The sequence below is a fragment of the Candoia aspera genome, chromosome 5 (assembly GCF_035149785.1).
Source record: "Candoia aspera isolate rCanAsp1 chromosome 5, rCanAsp1.hap2, whole genome shotgun sequence".
Lineage (NCBI taxonomy): Eukaryota > Metazoa > Chordata > Lepidosauria > Squamata > Boidae > Candoia > Candoia aspera.
In genome coordinates this window covers 38,807,513-38,832,913 of record NC_086157.1, presented here as the reverse complement: position 1 = coordinate 38,832,913, position 25,401 = coordinate 38,807,513, and the positions used below count along the sequence as shown (strand labels likewise).

Here is a 25,401-nt window from a genome sequence, read left to right as displayed (position 1 = left end):
CAAGTTCTTTCAGCACCTTTATGCCTTGCGCTTCACAGAAGTTGCCATGAGGGCCATGCATTTCAATTAAAAAAACTGAAACAACAACTATCATTCCTCTTGGTTTTGCATTGGAAGGTTGAGATGTTTAAGGAAAACTGATGGAAGACCAGTCACGTACATTCCAAACTACAGTATAATTTTATTGGAGGAAAAATTAGAGGGCAGACTACTTTAATATTTATTAAATTCAAGTCTATGCAGATGATAGGTTTTGCCATCTGGTCTTCAGTTTATCCTTAGTTCTATAGGTGCTTCTCTTATAATAGTAATGATGATATTAATAGGTTCTGCTTTGTTGTTACGTTTATGCTTTTAAGAGAAATCTTAATAAGCCAATGTTTTTAAAAAAATCCTCTAGCAAGGATCTGATCTGGTATTTTCCCTGTGGAATGCAGGTTATGTGAGGTGCTTAATCTTGATCCCAGGCATGTCCTGATTGCTGAAGTTATCTTCACAAATATTGGAGGGGCTTCTACAGCTATTGGGGATCCACCAAATGTGATTATTGTTTCAAACCAGGAACTCAGGAAGGTGGTATGTATTGCACTCTGCTGAGTTAATTAAACAACAACAACAACACAGATGCTGCTGTATATTACTGATTCATTCATCCCACTGTGTTAAAAAATGAACACATCCATTCTGGCATTGTTGCGTAAGACCAAACATTCACTTGTTTGTTTGTTTTTTTCTCAGAATGATTCTGCAAGGGATAATTTAAATTTAAAAAACAAAAATTAGACCAAAATATACTCAAGACTTAAAGTTAAACTTGCTTCTCATAATTAATATGTAGTAACTACGTTATTGTCAAGACTACATACCTATTTACACTTGCCTGGGATTAAGTCCCATAGAATCAATGGGACTCATTTTTGAATTGACATACATAGGAATTGTGCTATATGGGATGCAAATAATCAGATTTGTGCCAGCTGATGGGGAGGTTTATTGCCATCAAAAGATTTTTCCTTTGCATTTTTTATCTTGTACAAGACATGAAATCACACATTTCTAATTGCCTGAGAATATTATATTTATTTCCTTTCCCTGCATTAACCATTTAAACTTTCAAATACTGGTAACTTTTTAAGAAACCTGACTATCTTCTATAATTTGAAAAAGTGTTAGTATTGCTGTGGCTAATTTACATAATTGTAGTATAGTTCATCTCAGCTCAGAGTGATATTGTGGGGACAGTGGGTAGGCTTATTAGTGTTAAACAGTTTATGTTCCGTAGTCAGTGATCTCAGAATGCAATCTAAAATGTTTTATAAGACAATTATCTTAGCATCGGCTTGTGTCACAGGTATCTTGATAGGCCATGGGAAGATCTTTTGATAAGATACAGACTTCAGACATATGTCTGCACATTTGTAATGGAAATTTGAAAGCAGACTACAGCATGAAAATGAAATAAAATGCTGTCCTTTGACTATTAGGTTTTAGGATTGAATATGCTTTGAAAATGATTCACAAGAGGTATTGCAGAACATGGGGGAATGCAAGCACAGTACCTCTTTAAAGCAACCACATCTTTTTTCAGACCTGTGCAAGTTTGAACTCATTAAAGCAGCATGCCATTAATTCATTAAAATAGTCATGTATATTCAGGTGCAGATATACTGTATGGTTGCTTTAAAGAGGTGCTATTCATGCACTCCCACATGTTCTGAAGCACCAATTCTGAATAAGTTTTGATGCACATTTAGCTCTTTTAGGCAACATTGTACAGGTGGTCCTTGCTTACCAACCACAATTGGGACTGGCAACTCTGTTGCTAAGCACTGAGGTTGTTAAGCAAAACATCATGTGATTGTGATGGACTTATGATCTCACTTCTGCTTTGGTCATTAAACAAATCACCATGGTTGTTAAGGGAGACATCACATGAGTGCAACTTGTGATTTCATTTCTGTATTTTCCATTAATTCTGCTTGTTGGAAGCCAGTTGTGAAGCATACACATAGTGATTATGTGACCACGGGATGCTTCAACAGTTGTAAATGCGAGGATTGGTTGCTGTTTTTTTTCAACCGTGGTAGCTTCAGTGAAGCAGTTGGTAAGTGAGGACTACCTGTGCAATATAAACCTTTCTTGCTGTATCTATACCGAGTCACGCTTGATTGTTCATGGTTTAGATTGGAATTATTAATTATAATTTGACTTCCAGCTTAGTCTTCTGATATCATAAACATATTTTAAAGACCCAAGAGGTAAAAGCTATGATTCTAAGCCAATTCATAATAATACAACGACAAATGCTATCTTACACTGTAAGTCATTTCCATTCAAAGAAAGTAGGTAAAGGTTTGCAGCCTTATTTATTCAAGTAATTAATGTACTAATTATAACATAATATTTATTTTGGGATAATTGTCAAGGCAAATAAAAGCAGTTTATACCACTTGTGCATCAGTGACAAGACTGTTTGGCTGGAATAAGATGTGATGAAGTATGTCACTATGTAGCCATATTTTTGATGCTATGATACTGAGGATTCAGAAAATATAACATTTTAACTTATTAGGTGCACCAGTCCAGACAGTCCATAAGATATTAGTCCATAAAATAAAGCATTGCCTAGTTTAGTTTGACTAAATCCATAGAATTTTCAGAACTTGTTAAAACTTAGGCCCACTGTTGATTTTTTAATATATGCTTATTTTGAATGGACTTTTTTTGACTGGTTGTCTGCTGGAGCTGACTTGATGTGCTATTCTTGATCAACACTTGCCTGAGAAGTGGCTCATGGTTTTGAGCTGTCTGGCTGACAAGTGCTGGGTAGCTTCTGCCAGCCATGGGTCAAAAAATGGGGAAGAACTGCCTAGCGAATCAGGAAGGCTTCCTGCTTCACAAAGCAGCCTTCTTCCCCTATTTGATTATCCACATATTGACAAAGCCTGCCTGGTAAAATAGGAGAGGTTTTCTTCACATAATAGCTTCATCTCCTTCCTGCCTGACTCATCCTGGGATTGGCTTTCATGTCCTTCAGAGAAGCTTTGGTGGGATCTCTTGAATCCATTGAGTTAATTCATTTATACAGCTGTCCTCTTAAAACAACTCAGGGTGGCCCACAAGTAAAAGCAAAGAGAACAAAAAGAAACTATCACAAAATATGAAGTATGATAAAACTAATGCAATAATTCTGCCAAGGCGTTTCACAAACTGACAATCATTCTGGATAGAATCAGAGTTCCTCTGACCCACTGCCTGGGGGAAAAGCTAGGTCTTTAAAGGTTACACATATGTATCTACATACTCAGGGTCGCATTCTTGGGAGAAAAGTTTGTATAACCTTCCCCTTCCTCTCTTCCATGATGGTGTAACAGACCAAGAGGGAGACCCTTTTGGAAGCTACTGTAGGCATTTTGGTGCAACTGGGGGGTGGAGGGAATAATGGTCTTCCTTTCTTTGGTTTGGCAGCCAGTTTTTATCAGAAATGGTGAGCACATTTCCTGCTATTGAAAGTTAAGTGGGGGAAGACGTAAGTGGAGTTTGACTTCTTAAGGATAAGAAGATGTGCTTCTTCTAACAGAAAGGTGGCCTTAAGTGTGCTACTAAAAAGACAGTTTGGTCACATTAAACAGCATTTAATTCTTGCTTTTCATTTTCACTGAGTAGAACCATTGGAACTGATTGTATTTCAATTGTATTTTTTCCTAGGGGTTGGACTTTGCTGCATTTACAGGACACATGTTTATTGGAATTTGTCTCATACTTCTGGTTTCCTTTCCTTTTCTACGGCTACTTTACTGGAACAAAAAACTCTACAACAAGGAACCAAGTGAGATTGTTGGTGAGTGGAAGTTTGAAACAATGTATGTGTAGATCTGACTATATATGACAAAATGAAATATTAAGAAGGATGTAATGTTAGGAATATGGATTGGACTAATGGACTGTAATTCCTTTTCCAGACATTATTTTACCTGTTTATTCAGTGGTTAAGTTTGCTATGGACAGTATGCCATGGATTGTGTTTAAGAGTATCAGACACAGTGACTGTTACAGAGGTGGTTGATTTAAAATAGCATCTTCTGAGAATCAGATGTAAAGTCATTTGGGCTGGCATGTGCCAAATGTTGATGCCAGGCACCACAAAGGCATGACTGTAAATTTCAGCTGCCCAGACTCTTAATTGCTTATGCAGGAATCAGCTTACTTGACAGAAGGCTAGTGGATATGGCTAGGATGAGATTAATCTCTTCACTACAGACAGAAATGAAGCTGTATATACATACTGTAGAAGAATTGTCTGTTGCAGTGCAAAGAAATCACAGTCCTTATATACTCTATGCTCCAAGTTTAAATTCTAGGCATTTTCCTCCTCTCCTTCTGAATCAGCAGATACTTGGTTGTGCTCTTCTTGGCCTTGATTTAGCTGTTGACATGGTTCTCTCTGGTCTCTAGCATGGGAATTAGTATGGCTCCTCATTCACCAGCTTTATTCTTTACAGCTTCAATCTTGATTCCACTTTTCTGTTTAATATTTTAAATTAGTAGGCAGTGGTTCCTTCATAGGTGTGCTTTCTTTTTAATTTTTTAAAATAGATTTATCTTTAGCAGGCATAAAAGGCATTTTTAGAAGCAGCTGTCTGTAATTGGCCTTGAGTCATAAGTCCTAAATGCTAGTCTGAAAGTTGAACATCCCAAGACTGGGATGCCTTGAGGTCTTTAGGGAAACGGTATTATCCTATGTTTTGTTGTTTAAAAGAGCATAATCATCCATACATCAGTCTTGTATTTTACTAACCAAAATGGTTAGATATATTCAGTAAAGAAGCATACTGAAACTCAAATTAGACATGTCATCTGTGTTATTCTCTCATTACTATCTTCAGATTCAGCAGTTCTCATAATTAGTAAACTATGTTCTTTTTCCCTCCTACAATCAGCAGCAGTTACATCATGATGAAGCTAATCAGTACTTGCTGAATAAAAACAAATACTAAAGTACTAGTTCTATTAATGGTTTCTGGGAAATGAGATGAGAGAGGTGATCAAAGAACATTTCATTAAAAGGGACCTGAAGCAATTTGGCTTCAGAGAAGTAACAGAATGAGTGCAAGATGTCTTAATGGGACTTTTCAATCTTTAATTGCTGTAGTTTTGTGATAACCTTCAATAGAATTGTTTGAAACAGCTGTTTCAATCAACTCAGTGTCTGCAAAGTTGCCCCCTGATTACCAATCAAACAAGTACTGAATGTATATAAAAAACCACTCATTTACTGTTCTCCATTGCTTAGATTTCCTTGGTTGTCATATCCTTTTTGAGGGTGTTCTGCTGCTATTCAGTTGCTGAGATTAGATGAACTAGGAATTCACAAGACTGCACTTTGAAATGCAAGGAGACTCCTGACATTTTAAAATTACAGACTTAAAAAAATGCTGCTTTGAAAAGGCTTAAAACCTTAAATAACATCCCTCCATTATTTTCCTAATTTTGAAGCACACAGGCTGTACTTCCACCATGGCATTTTTCTCCTATCCCAATCTATCATTTTTTTACTCTTTGCAATCCATTTTATTTATTGATTTATTTGATTTCAATTAACTGGAATTCCATATCTATATTAGCAGGTGGCCTCATGTAGATGACCTTCTCTAAGGCTTGGAAACTAAGGAGGGTTGGGGCCTGGTTAGTACCTGAGTGGGAGTCACCAGGCAATTCCAGGACTGTAGGTAGAGATAAATTTAAAGAAGCTATGCAGGATCAGTGAAGATAAGATAAGAGACAAGACAATCTTGTGAAAGCAGAAAGCATGAAAAAGAAACTCAAAATAATCCCACCTTGATTCTGTTTGGTATAAGAGGGCCAAAAGAAAACTCTGGTAGGCTTTCAAGATTCTGTTATTATACCCTAAAACAATAATGATGAAATCTTGTAATCCTTGCATTGTGTTTTTTGTGACTTGCCCTACCTTATTGGGCTGGCACCAAGCCAGATTGGAAGATGAAGATATCTATATATTTATATAGATACTGTATATGGAAGAAAACAATGGGAAATACTTCCATATTGTTGCCAAGAGAAGGACATGGATATGGTCACCAGGAATCAAACTTGACTTGAAGATTTGAAGATTTTCTTTACATCACACACATACACACACACATATACTTCAAATAATATTAAAAAGGAAGTTGGGCATAAGGCAGTGAAAGTACCAATGAACTTGAAAATCCTGAGGTAATGATCTCTTTTAGGAGTCACACAGTAATAAAGATTGTGCCAGCTAATAGTTTCTGGGAAAGGTCTTCCCTCCCACTTTCCCTCAGTAAAACCCCTTAGTTTACAAACCTTATAAAACCAATCAACACACAATTACAGCAAAAATCCCACTATCTATATTATAGTGACCATACCAATTATTAAAATTAATGAACATTTATTAAAACTCTGACTGGCCCATGACCTTGAAAACCTGGCTCTTTCCAACTTCCATGGTGAGCTAAACACATCTCTGGGAGGCATGGTGAGCTAAACACATCTCTGGGAGAGTGGAGACAATGACCACGGCAAAGACCAAAGAACCAGTGAATAGACCAGTTCTTTGGAACCCCTCCAGACAAGGAGAGGACAGGAGGTCCCTCACATGTGCTCCAGGTGGCTTCTACTCATGAGGAGACTGCAGGACAGCAGTTTCCCACAGGTTTGAGCTCTGGGAGACAAAGGGATCAGTCATCAAGCTCACAACCACAGCTGAGCCTTTTAAAGGTCACTAAGTTTGCTAACCTCACTTTCTAATCACTTCTGGAAATTGCTTATTTAACCATCTTAAAGCTATTAGAGATCTTCAGAATGACAAATTCGAAAAGCCAACTGGTGAGTATCTTCATTTCTGAACAGAAGAAAAATTAACTATAAGTTTAAGAACTTAAAAGAATTTCAAATAAATAGCAAAAAGCTAAATAAGATTTAGAACTAAGAAAGTTATAAATGAATTAAGAGTCCTGACAAATTTGGAACACTGAAAATTTTTACTATAAGATTTTGGAACTAATTATATAAAATAAACAGCTTTTCATGGGAATCAAAATTATTTTGTCTACTGTAAGTCATAACAAAGATTAGAGACTTAATGATTTAAATTGGATAATAGAGGGAACTAAAGATTCCAGGCAAAAAGAACAATTAATTAAAAAACAATTAAAGAATTGTAAGACTAAATTCAGGTTATGGAGATGATGGACTTTGTACTCTTGGGGGGAAAATCATATCAAATTATTTGACTTTAATGTAAGCCTTTCACAAGAATTGAGTGCAAGTGGAAGTGACTAGAAAACAATGATCACTGAATCTCTCCTGTCAGTGAAGGAGTAAGCATGACATCCTATTATCTGTGGGTCATAAGTGTTTACTAAATATATATCTATTTGTGGACCACCTTTTCTGAGATATAAGCTGTAAGTTGTAAGAGCAAAGTCAGCATGAAAAATACCTACTGTTGCAATTCTCCCATATTTGGCTATGCTGAGAATTCAGCAATATCTGGAAAGCTACAACTTCATTCTAATGTAGAACTTAAATGAAACAATTCCACCTTAGAAATTATATGAGTAAATGGCACCCCCAGTCTGACTGAAGGCTGAAAATTAGCAATGGGAAGTGTAATATATACCAGTGTGGAGCTAGCAATTCAAAGAATAGGGTCATAAAAGAAGCAGAGTTGGCATTAAGGAAATAATGAAAGTTCATGTAGCAAGATTTAGAGAGAATTCAAACATCAATAGCACAATTGTTCTGGTTGTAAACTAGGTAAGAACAGCACGGTTAAATCACAAGTCTGAAAGCTGAATAGAAATATAATGTAACTAAGCCATTACACTTCAACTGAACATTTCTAAACTTGAATTGCCATAGCCCCACACAATGGTTGGAGGCAAGGAATTAGTGCTGTTCTCAAGGAGACTTTTACTGCCAAGGAGACTTTTATTCCCAGTAAGTCCTATTCTTCTTAGACTCTAGCTCAGCACTCATTCAGTCAGGTGGTTGTTTCAGTCCTGTATACTAGCCTACCTGTACTTCTAAGAGTGACAGATGGCTTAGCTGCTGCTTTTGAGACAATTTGTAGAGAGCATAAGGAATGGTCTTGAAGGACAGAAGGAAGAGCTGCTACCAAGGCAAAGATCAGACAAGTGTGACTTGAGCTCATTCCAAGAAACTAGTTTGAGTAAACATCAGACAGGTCCTCCCTTGTTCACACAAAAATAAAGTGAGGTCGGGGTGGGGGAACACATTCAGACTTGCAAGATTCTGTTACTAAAGCTGTTATAATAAAAATAGTCTTGACCTACATGGCATTGGTATTTTAGTCTGGTCTGCTTTATAGGGCTGATACAGATGGGCTTTTACTTGCTAGCAATGAACAAGGAATTATCACTAGTATCCTTCCAGGGTAGTTTTCAGAACTGGATAAAGTAAGGTCTTCTCCTAGGGTTGGGGTCTTCCCAATTAGAGTCAAGAGGCTTGATATGAATTCCAGGGTCTCACAACATGTAGAATTCTGAATCTTCATGAGAAGTGAAGTTCATAAGAAAAGTTTTTAGTGATCTAACACCAGATTCTGGGGACAAGGAACAGTGTATAAAAGATATTATTATTCACATATAGTTATTACATATACTGAAAAGAGTAGACATGATAGCTATTTTCAAGAAACTGATAGGCTAATGTGCAAAAGATGCTGTAGACTTGTTCCCTGAAGCAAATTGTGGATGAACAATAGAAGAAAATTCCTAATACTACAAGCTGCTGGTCAGTGAACAGGATGGCTTCTGAGGCAATACTTCCCCTCTACTGGATGGCAGTTGGATAGTCATCTGTCAGGAACGCTGTGGTTACAAGACCCCAGCGGTTGAGCAAAAGTTTGGGATAGATGGTTTCCACAGTCTCCTCCAACTATGAATATATGTTTGGCTAAAAAATAGATACCAAATATCCAGAAATGTTATAAGCCTGAACATTGGGAAGTGAAACAAAACAGAACAGACAAACAATTGGCAAGAAAAGGGCGCTACATTGTAAGAGTGGTATGTAATAGTCTCAGAGAAATGTTTGTTACACAACATATGGCAACTCTGAAATTAATAAATATTTAATAATAATAAATATTCTGGTTTCCCAATAGTTCTTGTTTGCTCAACCATAGCTTTGCAGTTGCCTAGAAATCTGAAAAGTTGTTGCTAGCCTGTTTCATAACGTTCTTTATGTTCTATATTCCTAGCTACCCCAGTAAATCAATAATGATTTAGTTTATTCTGTTTCTACTTCAGTTTCTTCACATCTTTTTCTCATGTTGTTTTCAGGTTTCACTGTTGTTGTTTATTCATTTAGTCGCTTCCGACTCTTCGTGACTTCATGGACCAGCCCACGCCAGAGCTTCCTGTCGGTCGTCAACACCCCCAGCTCCCCCAGGGACCAGTGCGTCACCTCTAGAATATCATCCATCCATCTTGCCCTTGGTCGGCCCCTCTTCCTTTTGCCTTCCACTCTCCCTAGCATCAACATCTTCTCCAGGCTGTCCTGTCTTCTCATTATGTGGCCAAAGTATTTCAGTTTTGCCTTTAATATCATTCCCTCAAGTGAGCAGTCTGGCTTTATTTCCTGGAGGATGGACTGGTTTGATCTTCTGGCAGTCCAAGGCACTCTCAGAATTTTCCTCCAACACCACAGTTCAAAAGCATCGATCTTCCTTCTCTCAGCCTTCCTTATGGTCCAGCTCTCACGGCCATATGTTACTATGGGGAACACCATTGCTTTAACTATGCAGACCTTTGTTGTCAGTGTGATGTCTCTGCTCTTAACTATTTTATCGAGATTTGTCATTGCTCTTCTCCCAAGGATTAAGCGTCTTCTGATTTCCTGACTGCAGTCAGCATCTGCAGTAATCTTGGCACCTAGAAATACAAAGTCTTTCACTGCTTCTACATTTTCTCCCTCTATTTGCCAGTTATCAATCAAGCTGGTTGCCATAATCTTGGTTTTTTTGAGGTTTAGCTGCAAGCCAGCTTTTGCACTTTCTTCTTTCACCTTCATCATAAGGTTCCTCAGTTCCTCTTCACTTTCAGCCATCAAAGTGGTATCATCTGCCTATATGAGATTGTTAATGTTTCTTCCAGAGATTTTAACTCCAGGCTTGGATTCCTCAAGCCTAGCTTCTCGCATGATGTGTTCTGCATACAAGTTGAATAGGTAGGGTGAGAGTATACAGCCCTGCCGTACTCCTTTCCCAATCTTAAACCAGTCCGTTGTTCCGTGGTCTGTTCTTACTGTTGCTACTTGGTCGTTATACAGATTCTTCAGGAGGCATACAAGATGACTTGGTATCCCCATACCACTAAGAACTTGCCACAATTTGTTATGATCCACACAGTCAAAGGCTTTAGAATAGTCAATAAAACAGAAATAGATGTTCTTCTGAAACTCCCTGGCTTTTTCCATTATCCAGCAGATATTGGCAATTTGGTCCCTAGTTCCTCTGCCTTTTCTAAACCCAGCTTGTACATCTGGCAATTCTCGCTCCATGAACTGCTGAAGTCTACCTTGCAGGATCTTGAGCATTACCTTACTGGCATGTGAAATGAGTGCCACTGTTCGATAGTTTGAACATTCTTTAGTGTTCCCCTTTTTTGGTATGGGGATATAAGTTGATTTTTTCCAATCTGATGGCCATTCTTGTGTTTTCCAAATTTGCTGGCATATAGCATGCATTACCTTGACAGCATCATCTTGCAAGATTTTGAACAGTTCAGCTGGGATGCTGTCGTCTCCTGCTGCCTTGTTATTAGCAATGCTTCTTAAGGCCCACTCAACCTCACTCTTCAGGAGTCTGGCTCTAGCTCACTGACCACACCGTCAAAGCTATCCCCGATATTGTTATCCTTCCTATACAGGTCTTCCGTATATTCTTGCCACCTTTTCTTGATCTCTTCTTCTTCTGTTAGGTCCTTGCCATCTTTGTTTTTGATCATACCCATTTTTGCCTGGAATTTACCTCCAATGTTTCTAATTTTCTGGAAGAGGTCTCTTGTCCTTCCTATTCTATTGTCTTCTTCCACTTCCACGCATTGCTTGTTTAAAAATAATTCCTTATCTCTTCTGGCTAACCTCTGGAATTTTGCATTTAATTGGGCATATCTCCCCCTATCACTGTTGCCTTTTGCTTTCCTTCTTTCTTGGCCTACTTCTAGTGTCTCAGCAGACAGACATTTTGCCTTCTTGGTTTTCTCTTTCTTTGGGATGTATTTTGTTGCCGCCTCCTGAACAATGTTGCATACTTCTGTCCATAGTTCTTCCAGGACCCTATCTACTAAGTCCAGTCCCTTAAATCGATTCTTCACCTCCACTGCATATTCCTTAGGAATATTAGTGAGCTCATATCTAGCTGATCTGTGGGTCTTCCCTAATCTCTTTAGTCTGATCCTAAATTGTGCAAGAAGAAGTTTGTGATCTGAACTACAGTCAGCTCCAGGTCTTGTTTTTACTGACTGTACAGATGTCCGCCACCTTTGGCTGCAAAGGATGTAGTCAATCTGATTTCGGTGTTGTCCATCTGGTGAAGTCCATGTATAAAGCCATCTTTTAGGTTGTTGGAAGAGAGTGTTTGTTATGCAGAGTGAGTTGTCTTGGTAAAATTCTATCAGCCTATGTCCTGCTTCATTTTGTTCTCCCAGGCCATGCTTACCTGTAATTCCAGGTGTCAATTGACTGCCCACCTTAGCATTCCAGTCTCCCGTGATGAAAATAACATCTCTTTTAGGCGTGTTGTCCAGTAGGTGCTGCAGATCCTCATAGAACTGATCTACTTCAGCTTCTTCAGCATCTGTGGTTGGGGCGTATATTTGGATCACTGTGATGTTAGATGGCTTGCCCTGAATTTGAATTGAGATCATTCTATCATTTTTTGGATTGTATCCAAGCACTGCTTTAGCCACTTGACTATTAATTATATGAAGGCTACTCCATTTCTTCTGTGGTCCTCTTGTCCACAGTAGTAGATCTGGTGGTCATTTGATGTGAAGTGGCCCATTCCAGTCCATTTCAGTTCACTGATGCCCAAAATGTCTATCTTTAATCTTGACATCTCACCAATAACCACATCCAATTTGCCCTGGCTCATAGATCTTACATTCTAGGTTCCAATGGTGTGTTGATCCTTAGAACATCGGATTCGCCATTCACCACCAGCACCGTCGGCCGCTATCAGTCCTTTCGGCTTTGAGCTAGCTGCGTCATCACGTCTGGGGCTAGTTGAACTCATCCTCTGTTCCTCCCCAGTAGCATTTTGACCATCTTCTGACCTGGGGGTCTCATCTTCCGATGGTATACCGACATATCTCTGGTTGTACTGATCCATTTAGTTTTCATGGCAAGAATACTGGGGTGGGTTGCCATTACCTTCCCCAGGGATCGCATTTAGTCTGACCTCTCTGTCATGACTTTCCCATCTTGGGTGGCCCTTCACGGGTTAGCTCATGGCATCATTGAGGTGCTCAAGCTCCAGCACCACAACAAGGTAACGATCCTTTGCTGAAGTCAGGTTTCACTAGGAACACTTATATAACCATCCATGGTGTGGGGTGGGGGAACCACCCTATTTTGGAGCATTCAAAGATTATTCTACTTTTATTGTAGAAAAGAGAGGACATTTGAACGTTTGCTGGATAAAATAAGTGGAATTGTTATTGATGGAAATCCTGATCTAGTTTCCTTTAAATCGTTCAGGGACAAAGAGGTAGTTCTCAAATCGGTCTCTGTCCCAGCAGCCGCTGAGGTTTCTGATCTTTACTCTGAATTGGGATGCTACTAATAGTTTGTGGAGAATTAGTGATGTTTTGCTATTTTTCAATTAAAGAAGGGTATAATAATACAGGGAGTTCTTTGCAGTACTGTAAGTAAGCTAAGAAATATGCATCCTATTTCTTGTCATTCTTTATTACAGATAACTTTGAAGCATAAAGGAGAGACAGAATTTCAGATCAGTGTATGCTCTACTTAAATAATATAATACATTCTTTTAGGATTTGTAGTAAAGGAATGAGACAATTTGCTTGGGGTTGGGATCTTTGTTGTTCAGGCTGCAACCGTATATGTATATGTATATCTGAACATGGGGGGGTGGTGTTTTTTTTGGAAGGATAGATACAAAATTGTACTGTAAAAAACAGTGATTCTCCTCTGTTCTAATTGCCCTGAGCAGTTTGGTACAGAAGAAGGGAATTAGGAAGCTGATAGCTTATTTCCCCTTTAAGCTGCCCTGTCAACTTGGGTTTCTTCAAATGAATTTTTTTTTCTCTTTTGAGGAGCATTTGCTCCATTTATATTCCATGTTAAGCATTTGTAATCCATAATCAAGCCAAAAATTTAGAAAAATTGATACCTGTAGCATGTATTTCAGTACACCCCTTACAGTTTCCTGTTGCACCTGTTGGAGTTTTTGTGTACGGGTAGTCCTTGCTTAATGACTGTTTGAAGTTACGAATGTGCTGAAAAAAGTGACTTACAACAGGTGTCCAAAGTTACACTGTTTGAGCCCCCACAGTCATGTGAGCAAAATTTGGGCGCTTGGCAGCCTGCCCACACTTACGACTGCAAGGGCGCTTCAGCTCCCCCCACCTGCCTATCTCCCCCCAATCTGCCCTTTTGGCCACCCTGCCCCAGGAAGCCACAGGTGCCCCAGCCCAGTCCCAACTACAGTCACCCTTGTCACCCTGCACTCTGGGACCCCTGCTGTCTTGCACTCCACCACCCCAGCTCACCTGTAAACAGTCCATAAAAACTGTTATTACAAATCCTTCTGGCACTATAACTATTCAAAATCAATTCTAAACTTCCTTTGCTGTTTTCAAAAGTCAAAGTTATTCTTTTTTAATCTTTAAACTTACAAAAATGTTCTTTCATCAAGGACTGAAGGAACTTCTCCTGGTGTGCTGAAACTTGCCCTTTGGAAGGTTCCTAATTTTCAGAGAAATCTTTAATAGATAGTTTCCGATGTTATTAAGAGGGGCTGAAAGCGAATCTAGTGTCCGTTTGAGGGCTCTGAACTGCAGCTTTGGCAAAGTATTTCCCACAACTACCAGAGCCCTCAACCCACTGGAGATTGCAATTATATGATTTCTTTGCAGGGAGCCTCTGTGCAAAGTACATGTGGGTGATCCAGTCTGCTCTTTGTTCTGGAGAGGGTTCTGAAGAGCCAATATTTTATCCAATGGCTCCTCTTATCCACTGGGGCCATCAGCTTTGCAAAAAGTGGAACCATCTTCAATCCACCATTTCTCCCCTGGAAGTCCCCCCCCCTTTTTTTTTTCTATTTTGTCTTCCTGTGCCCTTAATAATTTCACCTCAAATGACACTCTGTAATTATAGTCCGCATCTCCATAGTTATAGTCAGCATCACAGTCTGGCTCATATTACCTTTATCTTTTGTTTTGTAAAATCCACCAGTTGTCTGCAGTCTTTAATAGTAAACAGAAAGCATTCCCATGAAGGTCCAGTTCATTTGTCTGTTTTAATTCCAATTTGTTCAAGAGCACTTTCACTAAAAAATAATCTTTCAAAATAACTATCCCCTTTATCCGTTTTAAACTTTCTTACATCCACTCCTTGTTAAGCTTTTTGCCAAACGTTATTAAATCTTTAAAACCCTTTTTTTCCTTTGTAATCCAGAAAGAATGTTGACTCACCAAGTGGAATTTTCTTATTCTACCACTCAGAAAATATCTCTTTAGGTGTACATTAGTTACATCTGAAAGTGTTTAAGAAATTAAACACTTGTGCGAACCTTATGTCAATACAGGCTGCATTATGGCTGTGAGCTTGACTGAAATCCCTTGACTCCCAGCCATTCAACTCATGAACTGACCACAAAAACCTCAGTTCCTGCAGTCTGCTCATGAGGATCAGCTGTCCAGAGTACAAGTGGGTGATCTCATGATCTCTCCTTTTTCCAAAGAGAGTGCATTGGCCAGAATTCACTGTCTGGCATTCAGAATTAGAAACTTCGAGACTGCCGTGGCACCTTCAATGAGTTCTTTGTGTAGGGCAGCTCTGACTCTGAGACATTTGGGGCCGATTTGGCTATAGAGCATTCTGAACAATTGGAAGTGGCAGAGGATAAGGGCCCTGATCCAGGACATCCTCCCAGCCCTAAGGCATATAGGGCTGAGTGAAGGGCAGAACAGAGGAGGCGTGCATGGCTTCTCATGAGGCAAGTGTATTTCTACTGATGATTGCTTGCACCTGTTGAGGGCTCTTTGGGAACCACTTATTCACTACCTGGAAGTTTCTCTGTTTACCTCATAAAAATCTATGCCTCTTGGAATCCTGCTCTTCGACTTCAGAACTTTAAATTTCAACCTTGGGCTCCACAGGTCATGCTACTGAGATATTGACCCAATGCCTGGAGGGAGTCTGGGTCTGGATGGGGAGGGAATAGACTTTGGCTCAATCCTGACAAGACTGAGTTGCAGAATGGCTGTTTGCCCCACCTCCCTCCCAGATCGGGGATATTTTCAGCATTGGCCTTGGATGGGGTTGCATTTCCTGTTTTGAGATTGGTGCGGAACTTGGAGGTCTTCAAGTTACTGTTTGAAGAGCAGATGGCAGCTGTGGCCAAGAGGGCGTTTGCACAGGTTCATCTTGTGTGCCAGTTGCACCCTTTTCTCAACTGGGAGGCCCTTAAGATAGTCACTCTTGCTGGTCACCTAGCAATTGGACTATTGTAGAGTGCTGTACTCTACAAAGTAACAGATATTTCTTGCTATGACTGTGTGTCACTGCTGCTATGCAAGCTGCATTGGTTGTCAGTTGGCTTTTGGTTGTAATTCAAGGTGCTGGTTGTTACCTATAAAGCCCTCATGGCATAGGGCCTGGATATCTGAGGGACCACCTATTTTCAATTGTTTCTGCTTGTACAATATGTTTGGGCAGAGTGGATATGCTCTAGGTCATCTGCTGAGACTGAGGATGCATGCCTTCTCTGCCACTGACCCTGCCCTCTGGAACATCATTCCCTTGAGATACGGATGGCGCCCACCCTCTATGGTTCTGGAAAAACCTGACTCTCCCCAGGCCTGAGGTTAATGTGTTTGTGGGGTGCCTGTCATATTTTTATTGTTGTGGTTGTTTTTAGTGTGGATTGTCTCATTTTGTTTTATGTTTTTATTGTTTTAACCATGTATTGGATTTTGTAAGCTGCCCAGAGTGTATTGGAGTAGATGGCAGTAATCAATTTCAAGAAATAAATAAAATAGATTAGGTCAGTTTCAATCAATAACTTTCAAAAATGTGGATTAAGAGATTTGGGACAGTGTGATCTACTACCTGTTCACTTGAACCTTGCCTGGCATGGTGTATATCTGTAGGCAATGAAGCTCTGGGAGTTCACCTGGTAATTTTAATGCTTCCATGAGAGAGGGCAACTGTTTAAGTAGGCACCCACAAGATCAATTTTATGAAAAGCCTCCTGTGATCCTTTAATTATAGGCCAGTTTCTAGCATTCTATGGCTGGGCAAGAAAAATGAGAGTGTTTCAGACAGACTAGATGAAATTAATATGTAGAGCCATTTTAAACTGGTTTTAGATTACAGGGCTGAGATTGCCTGGGTTAGTCTGGTAGATGATTTTAATTTAGAGACAGAGAATCTATTGGTTCTCCAAGATTTCTCAGTGGCTTTCAATATAATTGACCACCGTATCCTTCTAGACTACCTGGCAGTTTTCCTGAAATGGTTCTGCTCATGTCTGTTAGGAAGGTACCAGATGGTGTCAGTTGAGCCTATAGTTCCATGAACCTGGAGCTGATGCATGAGGTTCCTAAAAGCTCCATTTAATCTCAAACATTTTTTACATGTATATGAAACTGCTGGAAGAGATGATCAGCAGATTTGAAAGCAAGTGTTATCAGTATGATGATCACATTCAAATACCTTTTTCAATGACAACGTAATAAAACATTGGCATGACTGCCTTGATCGTTGGCTGCAGATGGTAATGGATTAGATGAGGAAAAATAAATTGAAATTGAATCCCGATGGATTGGGAATACTCATTATTGGGTTGTAATACCAGGATTGCCTACAACTGCCTAGATATAGTCACACTCTCCTAGAATGAGAAGATATGCAGCTTTGACGTGACTCTGAATATAGATCACTCTCTTACTCCTTGTGGAGTTTATAATCAGAAACACTTTTATCAGCATTAGCAGTTATGCCACCTTCATCAATTCCCAGACAATCATGTCATAAGAAAGATACAGTTAAGCTCCAGTTTTGGTTTCTGCAATGTTCACGTAAGGTTGCCCTTGTGTAATACTTGGAAACTTCAAATGCTGCAGCCAGATTCGTCTCTGAAACATCTGTTACATTTTAGACCAATTCTGAAATGTTTACAATGGCTGCAAGTTTGCTTTTGGGAACAGTACTAGGTGTTGTTTGATGGTAATCAATAGGAAAGACTTAGTAGCAGAAACATAGGCACAAAGTGACTGTGTAATGCTAATGTTCTTGACTTTAAAGAAATATTAAAACTTAGCAATATCTAATACATTTCTTGGACTTTGGAAAAGTGGATTTTAACAGAACAATGATACGTAGGATGCCATGGCAGGAGAAACTGATCAGAAAAGGAGCCAAGATGGGTGGGAGTTTTAAAGGATATATTCAAAGCATAATTGGAAACATTTTTAATAGCAGAAAAATGGGGAACAGGAAAAGAAGTTAATGTGGTTACATGAAAATCTTAGTGAAGATCTTAAAACAAAAAAGAACACGTACTGGTAATGGAAAGAGGACCAGGTCACAAGGAAGAGTGGGAATTCTGGCAGTTGCCATCAACATGGCACCCAGGTTGGGAAGGCTGTGCTAAAAAGAATTTAGGTAGGAAGAATTTGGATTTTTTTCTTCTTGGAATCATCTTGGAGAGCTTCTGCCAGATGAAATTGGTATCACTGAATGAAACAGAACAAGAACCAGTGCTGATGTTACTGTATCCAGTGTATATAACCTTTCACAGAGATAATCCTCTCATGTCAGTAAAGTAATGTTCAGGGAACACAATTCCCATGATTATTTTTAAAAAAACTTCTTCTACCTTTTGTTCCAAATTGTGGAAAGCCAAAACAATTACAGAATTGTTCCTGCTCCATTTGTGTGAGCAGATCTTTTCATGGTTAAACAAGAAGCAATTACCTTTGCTCTAGTTTGCTGTCAGATTAATAATAATTTAAATTTTTGTGTTTTCCTAAAATGGCACATCTAATATAAAATCTTAGTGAATGGTTGTAAAGCTTGACAGAGTTGTATTTAGGCTATCATTGTAACAGAGCTCCTTCAAAACAAATCTGATATGAAAGATTATCTGCCCATACATCATTTATTTCTTTTCTGAGAATTGAAGTATTCTGCTTGATTTAGTGACAGATTGCTGGTGATGGGGGTACGTGGATCATTTTACCTGGCTTGAAGATTGAACTAACACAAGATGATGTTGCTTCTTGGAATGATTATGTTGATGATAGTACGATAACCCCCAAAAGAAAGTATCTCACTTAAGGGTGTTTCATGAACTACCGTGCCTATTAAGGGCCATCACAGCATCCTTCCTGAACAAATCCTGCTAGATCCATGTAGAGGAATAACTTTCAGAATGGGAATTGCTCCAGTGTAAATATCTGATTCACAGATAACCAGTGCCTGATTGAAATGGCTGATTCTGTGGTCCAGATATATTTTAAACATTTAAAGGTTATTCCCTCTGGTAATCAAGCAGGTCTTAGATGGTCTTACAAAGCAGGGAGAGTTACTACACTTGTGACATCCAATTTTTGGTGTACTTTCTGAAAGATGAACTTGCAATTTTCAACAGAGATGCATCCGTTTCAGTGCAGAAACTGGTCATGTGATATGAATATGGGTATAACAGATATTATATGGGAAGCAATGTCAGTTAGAAAGGAGCAAGAGGGCCATTTGGCTTGGCACGTGAGCTCAGAGGGGGCTTCACACTGAAAAAAGTGTGTCTTTTCCTACATTAAAAATATTTATTTATTTATTTTATTTTCTATCCCACCTTTATTATTATTTTTTTTATAAATAACTCAAGGTGGCGAACATACCTAACACTCCTTCCTCCTCCTATTTTCCCCACAACAACCCTGTGAGGTGAGTTATGCTGAAAGAGAGTGTCACCCAGCCCAAGGTCACCTAGCCGGCTTTCATGCCTAAGGTGGGGCTAGAATTCATACTCACTATTTGCATGCCTTGTCATATTTTGCACTTTTAAATTTTTTTTTTTTATTATGGCTAGGGGTCTCAAAGGAGGGACGCGGTGGCGCTGCGGGTTAAACCGCTGAGCTGCCGATCGGAAGGTCGGCGGTTCGAAACCGCGCGACGGGGTGAGCTCCCGTTGCTCGTCCCAGCTCCTGCTCACCTAGCAGTTCGAAAACATGCAAATGTGAGTAGATCAATAGGTACCGCTTTGGCGGGAAGGTAACGGCGTTCCGAGTCGTCATGCTGGCCACATGACCCAGAAGTGTCTATGACAACGCCGGCTCCAAGGCTTAGAAACGGAGATGAGCACCGCCCCCTAGAGTCGGACACGACTGGACTTTACGTCAAGGGAAACCTTTACCTTTACCCTAGGGGTCTCAAAAGCTGGAAGTAATCTGCATCTTTTTGAATCTCTGGGAGATCATGACTGAAAGTTCAAAAAAGGAATCTGGAAAAATATGACCTCTTTGCAAAGATGTTGACTGACTGACTGACTGGCTGATGACTGATCATGTGTCATCAAGTCAGTGTCAACTCCTAATGACCATGTAAACAGAACTTCTCTCCAGGATGATCTGTCCCCAGTCTGGCCCTGCAGGTCTTCCAACAGTGCATCCATCTCTGCTCTAATTTAGTCCATGCATCTTGCTTCTGGTCATCCCTTTCCTCTTTTCCACCACCAGGATTAACTTCTCCAGAGAGCTACGTCTTTCCATAAACTGTCCAAAGTATGATAATTTAAGTCGGATCATTGGTGCCTTGAGTGAGAACTCTGGATTAATTTGTTCTATGATCCATTTGTTTGTTTTCTTGGCTATCTACAGTATTCTCAGCAGTCTTCTCCCACACCAAAGTTCAAAAGCATCAATACTCTTTCTACCCTGCTTCTTCAAAGTCTGACTTTTGCTTCCATAGGGTGTCACAGGGCATGCCATTCCCTGCCTGATTCTGACCTTTGTAGGTACAGACATGTCATGGCATCTGAATATCTTTTTCAGGGCCTTCTTTGCTAGCAAGTGCTAGTCTGTGGCATACTGTATTTCTTGACTGCTGGATGCTTTTTTGCTGTAGTCAGTCCTAAAAGGCAGAAGTTATTCACCACTTCAATGTCTTCTTTTTCAGTTTTAAGGTGGTTGTTGTACCTGCTGTGATTAGTTTGGTCTTCTTTATACTTAATCTTGAAAATGGTGACTATCTGCTCAGAATCACATCATGGTACATGGACTGCTTTGTTCTTCCTCTTTAGCTTGACTTGGAAGTTGCACAAGAGCTGTTTGTGATCTGATCCACAGTCAGTCCCTGCCCATATCTTTGCTATTATAACTGAACTCTTCCACTTTCTTGTCCCAATAATACAGTCAGTTTGATTTCCGTGTACTCCATCTGGAGTTGTCCATATATAGGAGCATCATTTTGGTCGTATGAAGACTATGTTAGAAACAAATAAATCATAGGAATGGCAGCAATGGATAAGTAATTCTCCTGCTTCTATTTTCTAGGCCATACAGTCCAACTAAATTTTCCTCCTTAATATTCCCAACTTTGGCAGTTTAGTCTCCAACCCCAAGTACTGCATCTTGCTTGCAGGTTCTGTCAAGCTGTATTTCAGATTGAATTTGATCATAAAACTTACCAACCTCCTCTTCTGCATCAGTGGTTGGACCATAAACTTGGATAGCCATCATATTAAACAGTGTCCATGAAGTCTAATTACTATTATTCAGCCACTGACTGTATAGTACCTAAGTACTGTCTTTGCTATATCCTTGCTGACTATGAAAGAAATGCTGATCTTTCTTTTATTTTTTGTATGTGTGTCCTAAGTAGTAAACAGCATGATCTTCTCACTGAAGGTGTCCAATTCCAGTTCATTTCAATTTACTGATGTCTAGGATGTCAATCTGTGGTAGATTCATTTCATCTTTCTCATGTTCATGCTTCTTATGTTGTAGGTGTAGAGGGTAAGGAAGATGGCTTTGAGAGAATTATGCGGGACACATCGCCAAGGGAAAAGGGCCTGAAAATTTTTTAAGTCCTGGGAAATGAGATGATATTCAGAAACAATTCAGGCAGACACCTCCCTGATTCATGGGAGTATAAGATGGGGGAGGAGTTACAGCACAATTAGACTTGCAAAATTCTGTTAATATGGCCTATCTCTATCAAGCTTACTTCTAATCTTCTTGCAGAGTATTTCCTTGTCTGGACAACCTCAGAGGTCTAACAATCCATTTGGTTTTCTTGGTGAAGTTCAGGAGTGGTTTATAATCGTCTTCTCTTGCAGAGTATGAAATGATGCCTTTGCAGTTGTCATTAAAATGATCATCTATCTCCAACGTCTTCCTGTATTGCTACTGCCTGATGTAGGTTTTGTTTGCTTTAGCTGGGAGGACCTTCATGCCTTGAATGACCCTACTGGGAATACATCCTCTTGGCATACGGTCCTGATATTCTTCACTCATCTCTCCCAGAAACACTACCCCTCAGCACCCTGATGAGGCAGCACAGTAAAACTTAAGGTTTTTTTTTTCCAAATATAATATAATTGGCCCTCCAAATATTGTTTGATTCTGTAATGATATGTGGGAATGATCTTGAGAGACAGAGGGAAGAGCCACAGCCAGGGGAGCAGTTGGATAAGAGGCAGCTTAGCTTGCAGCAGGAATGTGGGAGTAACCTTACAATAAAGTAGAGTTAGTTCATCTGAGCATGCTTCCTGTCTGGACTACCTTGCAAGGCTATCATCAATCTTGCAAGTCTCAAAGTACATTTCTCCCCCATCTCTTTTGCGGGCTAAGTTGTGGGCTAAGTTGCCTCTTATTCGACTGTTCCCCTGGCTGTGACTCTTCTTCCTGTCTCCCAAGGTCATTCCCACATACCATTACAGATTCTAACCTACCAATCTCTACCTCCATAGCCAATGGTCAAGGAAGATGGGAATTATTTCATATTTTATATTTTAGAGCTTTTCCTATATTTGTATATTTATATTGTAATGTATCTTTTAAATTGATATTAATTTTTACTGTTTTAATTCGTTTGTAAACTGCCCAGAGTCATTTTTGAGATGGGCGGTGGAAAAATATGATAAATAAATAAATAAATAATACTCCAGCAACATCTGAAGAGTTACAAGTCTGCCATTGTTTCAGAAATTTGCAAATAGAATGTGAGGGTGATGGCCAATATAGTTTTAAATATAAAAACAATGTGTAAATATATATTTTGCTTTAAATAATAATTTAAAAAAATCTCCGTCCCATCAGATCTGGCAGAGAAGGTATGCTGCTGGCCTGGCTCTTAGGGAACTACACTTGGTGGGTCCCAGGAGACGGGCCTTCTCTGCCGTGGCTCCCGCCTTATGGAATCTTCTCCCCCCAGAAGTGCGGTTAGCTCCATCCCTGTTAATGTTCTGGAAGTCCCTCAAGACCTGGCTGTGTCATCAGGCCTGGGGGTCCTAGTGGACCAGTGAGATTTTGAGGTGGCTTTCTTACTGTAGTTAACATTCATCCTCCCTTGTGCCTTCTGCTTTTTTATATTTTTAATCATGATAGTTTTTACAGGTATATATTAATTGTTTTTAATTCAGTGTTCTATGCTGTCCGGAGTTACTACTTGTGAGATGGGTGGCCATATAAATTTGATAAGTAAGTAAGCAAGTAAATAAATAAATAAAATAAAATGCACCCAATATTATTTGTATGCTCACTGACTTTTGAAATATAGATTCCGAACAAACTGTATATTTTTCACTATAAAATATAAGTGATATTAACCAATAATGGTTATTAATCTACTGAAATCCATTGTCATGTTCTCATTTCAATGTGCTGTTAACATTGTAACGTTTCACATGTCCTCTTCTGTTCCGTGTTCCTTCACCCGGGGTTTTTCCATTCCTTCACCCTCCGTTGTTTTGAGGGCTTGGAATGTATGTTTGGGTTTGCGCTCCTGCTCAAGGTTACTTTCCCAGGCGCGTCTAACGGCTTCTAGCACCTGGGAGGGGGAGCGTCCTGACGAGGGATGGGGCGGAACTTGCTTACAGGCAAGGCTTTTAAGTTTGTATTTGGCGCGCTTTTGCTCATTCTCAGCTTTCTCTGTATTTGCATACTATTCCTTTAATAAATCAGTTATCTTTAAGCCCGAGCTTGTGAGACTGAGTATTTGGGATTAGGCAACCGTTACATAAAGCTGAGAATCATTTCATCCATTTTCCGCTAGCCCCATCCTATCGTTGGATAAGAGGGAACGCTAGCGATGACAGAACCTCAGCTTCGCGCAAGTGAGGGAAGCGAGGAGGAACGGGAGGCGGCCAGAATCCGGCCAGCGCTAACCTCGAGAGCGCAAAGAGCAGCACGTCGGGAGTTGCGAGATATCCAATTAGACGAACTGCTGATATCCATGCAGGAGAGTCTCAGGAGTGAACATAGAACTGTTATGGAAAGAGCACCGGGGAGGGGGTCTCCACAATTGTCCTGGGAGCCCGAAGTCCCCTTGTCACCGAGGGTGGTGGTAACCAACCAACCTCCGGAAGAGCCGGTCACTCCAGCCCGAATGAGGGCATTAGAGGATAAAATGGATTTAATAGTGACAATCCTTAAGGATCTACCCAGAGAGGCAGAGCCCACCCCGGAGGATTGGGAGGAAGAGCCGTCACAGTACCCCAGGCACAGTACCCTACCAACCCGGGGGAGAAGCAAGACTCGATCAGCCCGTCAAGGGGGGGAGCGAGAGGCAAGACCTCCTAGGGATCGACCACCCATGGGGGCTCGGCGTACGCTGACATTCGCGGCACCGCCACAGCCAGCTGAGCCGGCGAGAACCTTCCCACCATTTGGAGTGAAATTCGATGGGGATCCCACAACGCTCTCCTTCTTTATCACTAATGCCAAGCATTATATAGAAGATTGGGGTCGGAACTTTCGGTCAGAACATGGCAAGATCAATTTCATTGCCAACAAGCTGAGAGGAAGGGCAGCGGATTGGTATGTGCAACTATGCCAGGCTGAGGCAACTGAGTTAGAGGACTTCGATGACTTTTTGTGGGCACTTAAACAGCATTTCGAAGACCCCCTAGCTCAAGAAACAGCTAAAAATGACCTGCGGAAACTCTACCAAGGGTCCCTCTCAGTTGCCAAATATGCGTTGGAATTTAAAGCTTTGGCAGGAAAAGTGGAAGACTGGTCTGAGCCAACAATAATTGAATTGTTCAAACAGGGGCTAGAACCCGAAATCCTTCGATGGGCACTAGGAAGAGATGATCCCAAAACGCTATATGGGTGGATTCAGTTGGCGGGCAGCGCAGAAAATGCCCTACAAACCTATGCCCATACCAAAGAGCTTAGACAAACGCGTCTTGCTAGAGGAGCGCGCACATCTGGACTTGCCAGCCGCCCCAAACCGAAAACCTGGGAAGAGGAGAGGGAGCGACGGTTCTCCAAGGGTCAGTGCCTCAGATGTGGGAAAGAAGGGCATCGAGCCACGTCGTGCCCGAGACGCCGTCCAGAGGAACGACAGACGAAACCTACGGTAAAGTCGCCTGCTCCTGCTCCACCGCGGAAACTGAAAGCAGCCATCGCGGAACTGGACCCCCCAGAACTACCCTTCGGAGAAGAGGAAGAAGAGTTGCAATTCGAGCAGCCGGCGGGAAAAGCCTACCACCTGCCCTGAAGGGCGCCCTAGGGCAGGTGGAAGAAACCGGGAGTAACCACGATTCGGTGAGTGGAAATTTCCCCACACTGACTGTTAAAGTTAAACTGAGCTCAAAAACCAAAACTGTGGAAGTGTGGGCCATGCTAGATTCGGGTTGCTCCCGTTCCCTTATGCACCCTGATGTCGTAGCGGCTCTGGAACTGCCCACGTTCCCTTTGCCAAGACCTATGATTTTCACCCAATTGGATGGAACTATGGCGGGAGGGAAAGCAGTCAATCATTCCACGGGACTGGTCGCCTTGCAGATGGGCTCCCACCAAGAAAAGCTGCCATTTGTGGTAGCTCCAGTGGGGGGTCCTCTGGTAATCTTGGGGATGCCTTGGTTTGTACAGCAGAACCCTTTTATCAACTGGCTGCATAGAACTGTGA

The 25,401-nt window shown here is 40.5% G+C and overlaps 1 protein-coding gene across 1 annotated transcript in view; it reads left to right on the top strand.

Moving 5' to 3' along the window:
* The window catches only part of OCA2 (OCA2 melanosomal transmembrane protein), a 188,332-nt gene that overhangs the window by 70,135 nt on the left and 92,796 nt on the right, over positions 1 to 25,401 (top strand). Inside the window, exons 13-14 of the mRNA XM_063304410.1 lie at positions 438 to 576; positions 3,709 to 3,841. Coding sequence (XP_063160480.1) covers positions 438 to 576; positions 3,709 to 3,841 — 272 coding nt within the window. The remainder of the gene's footprint in view (positions 1 to 437; positions 577 to 3,708; positions 3,842 to 25,401) is intronic.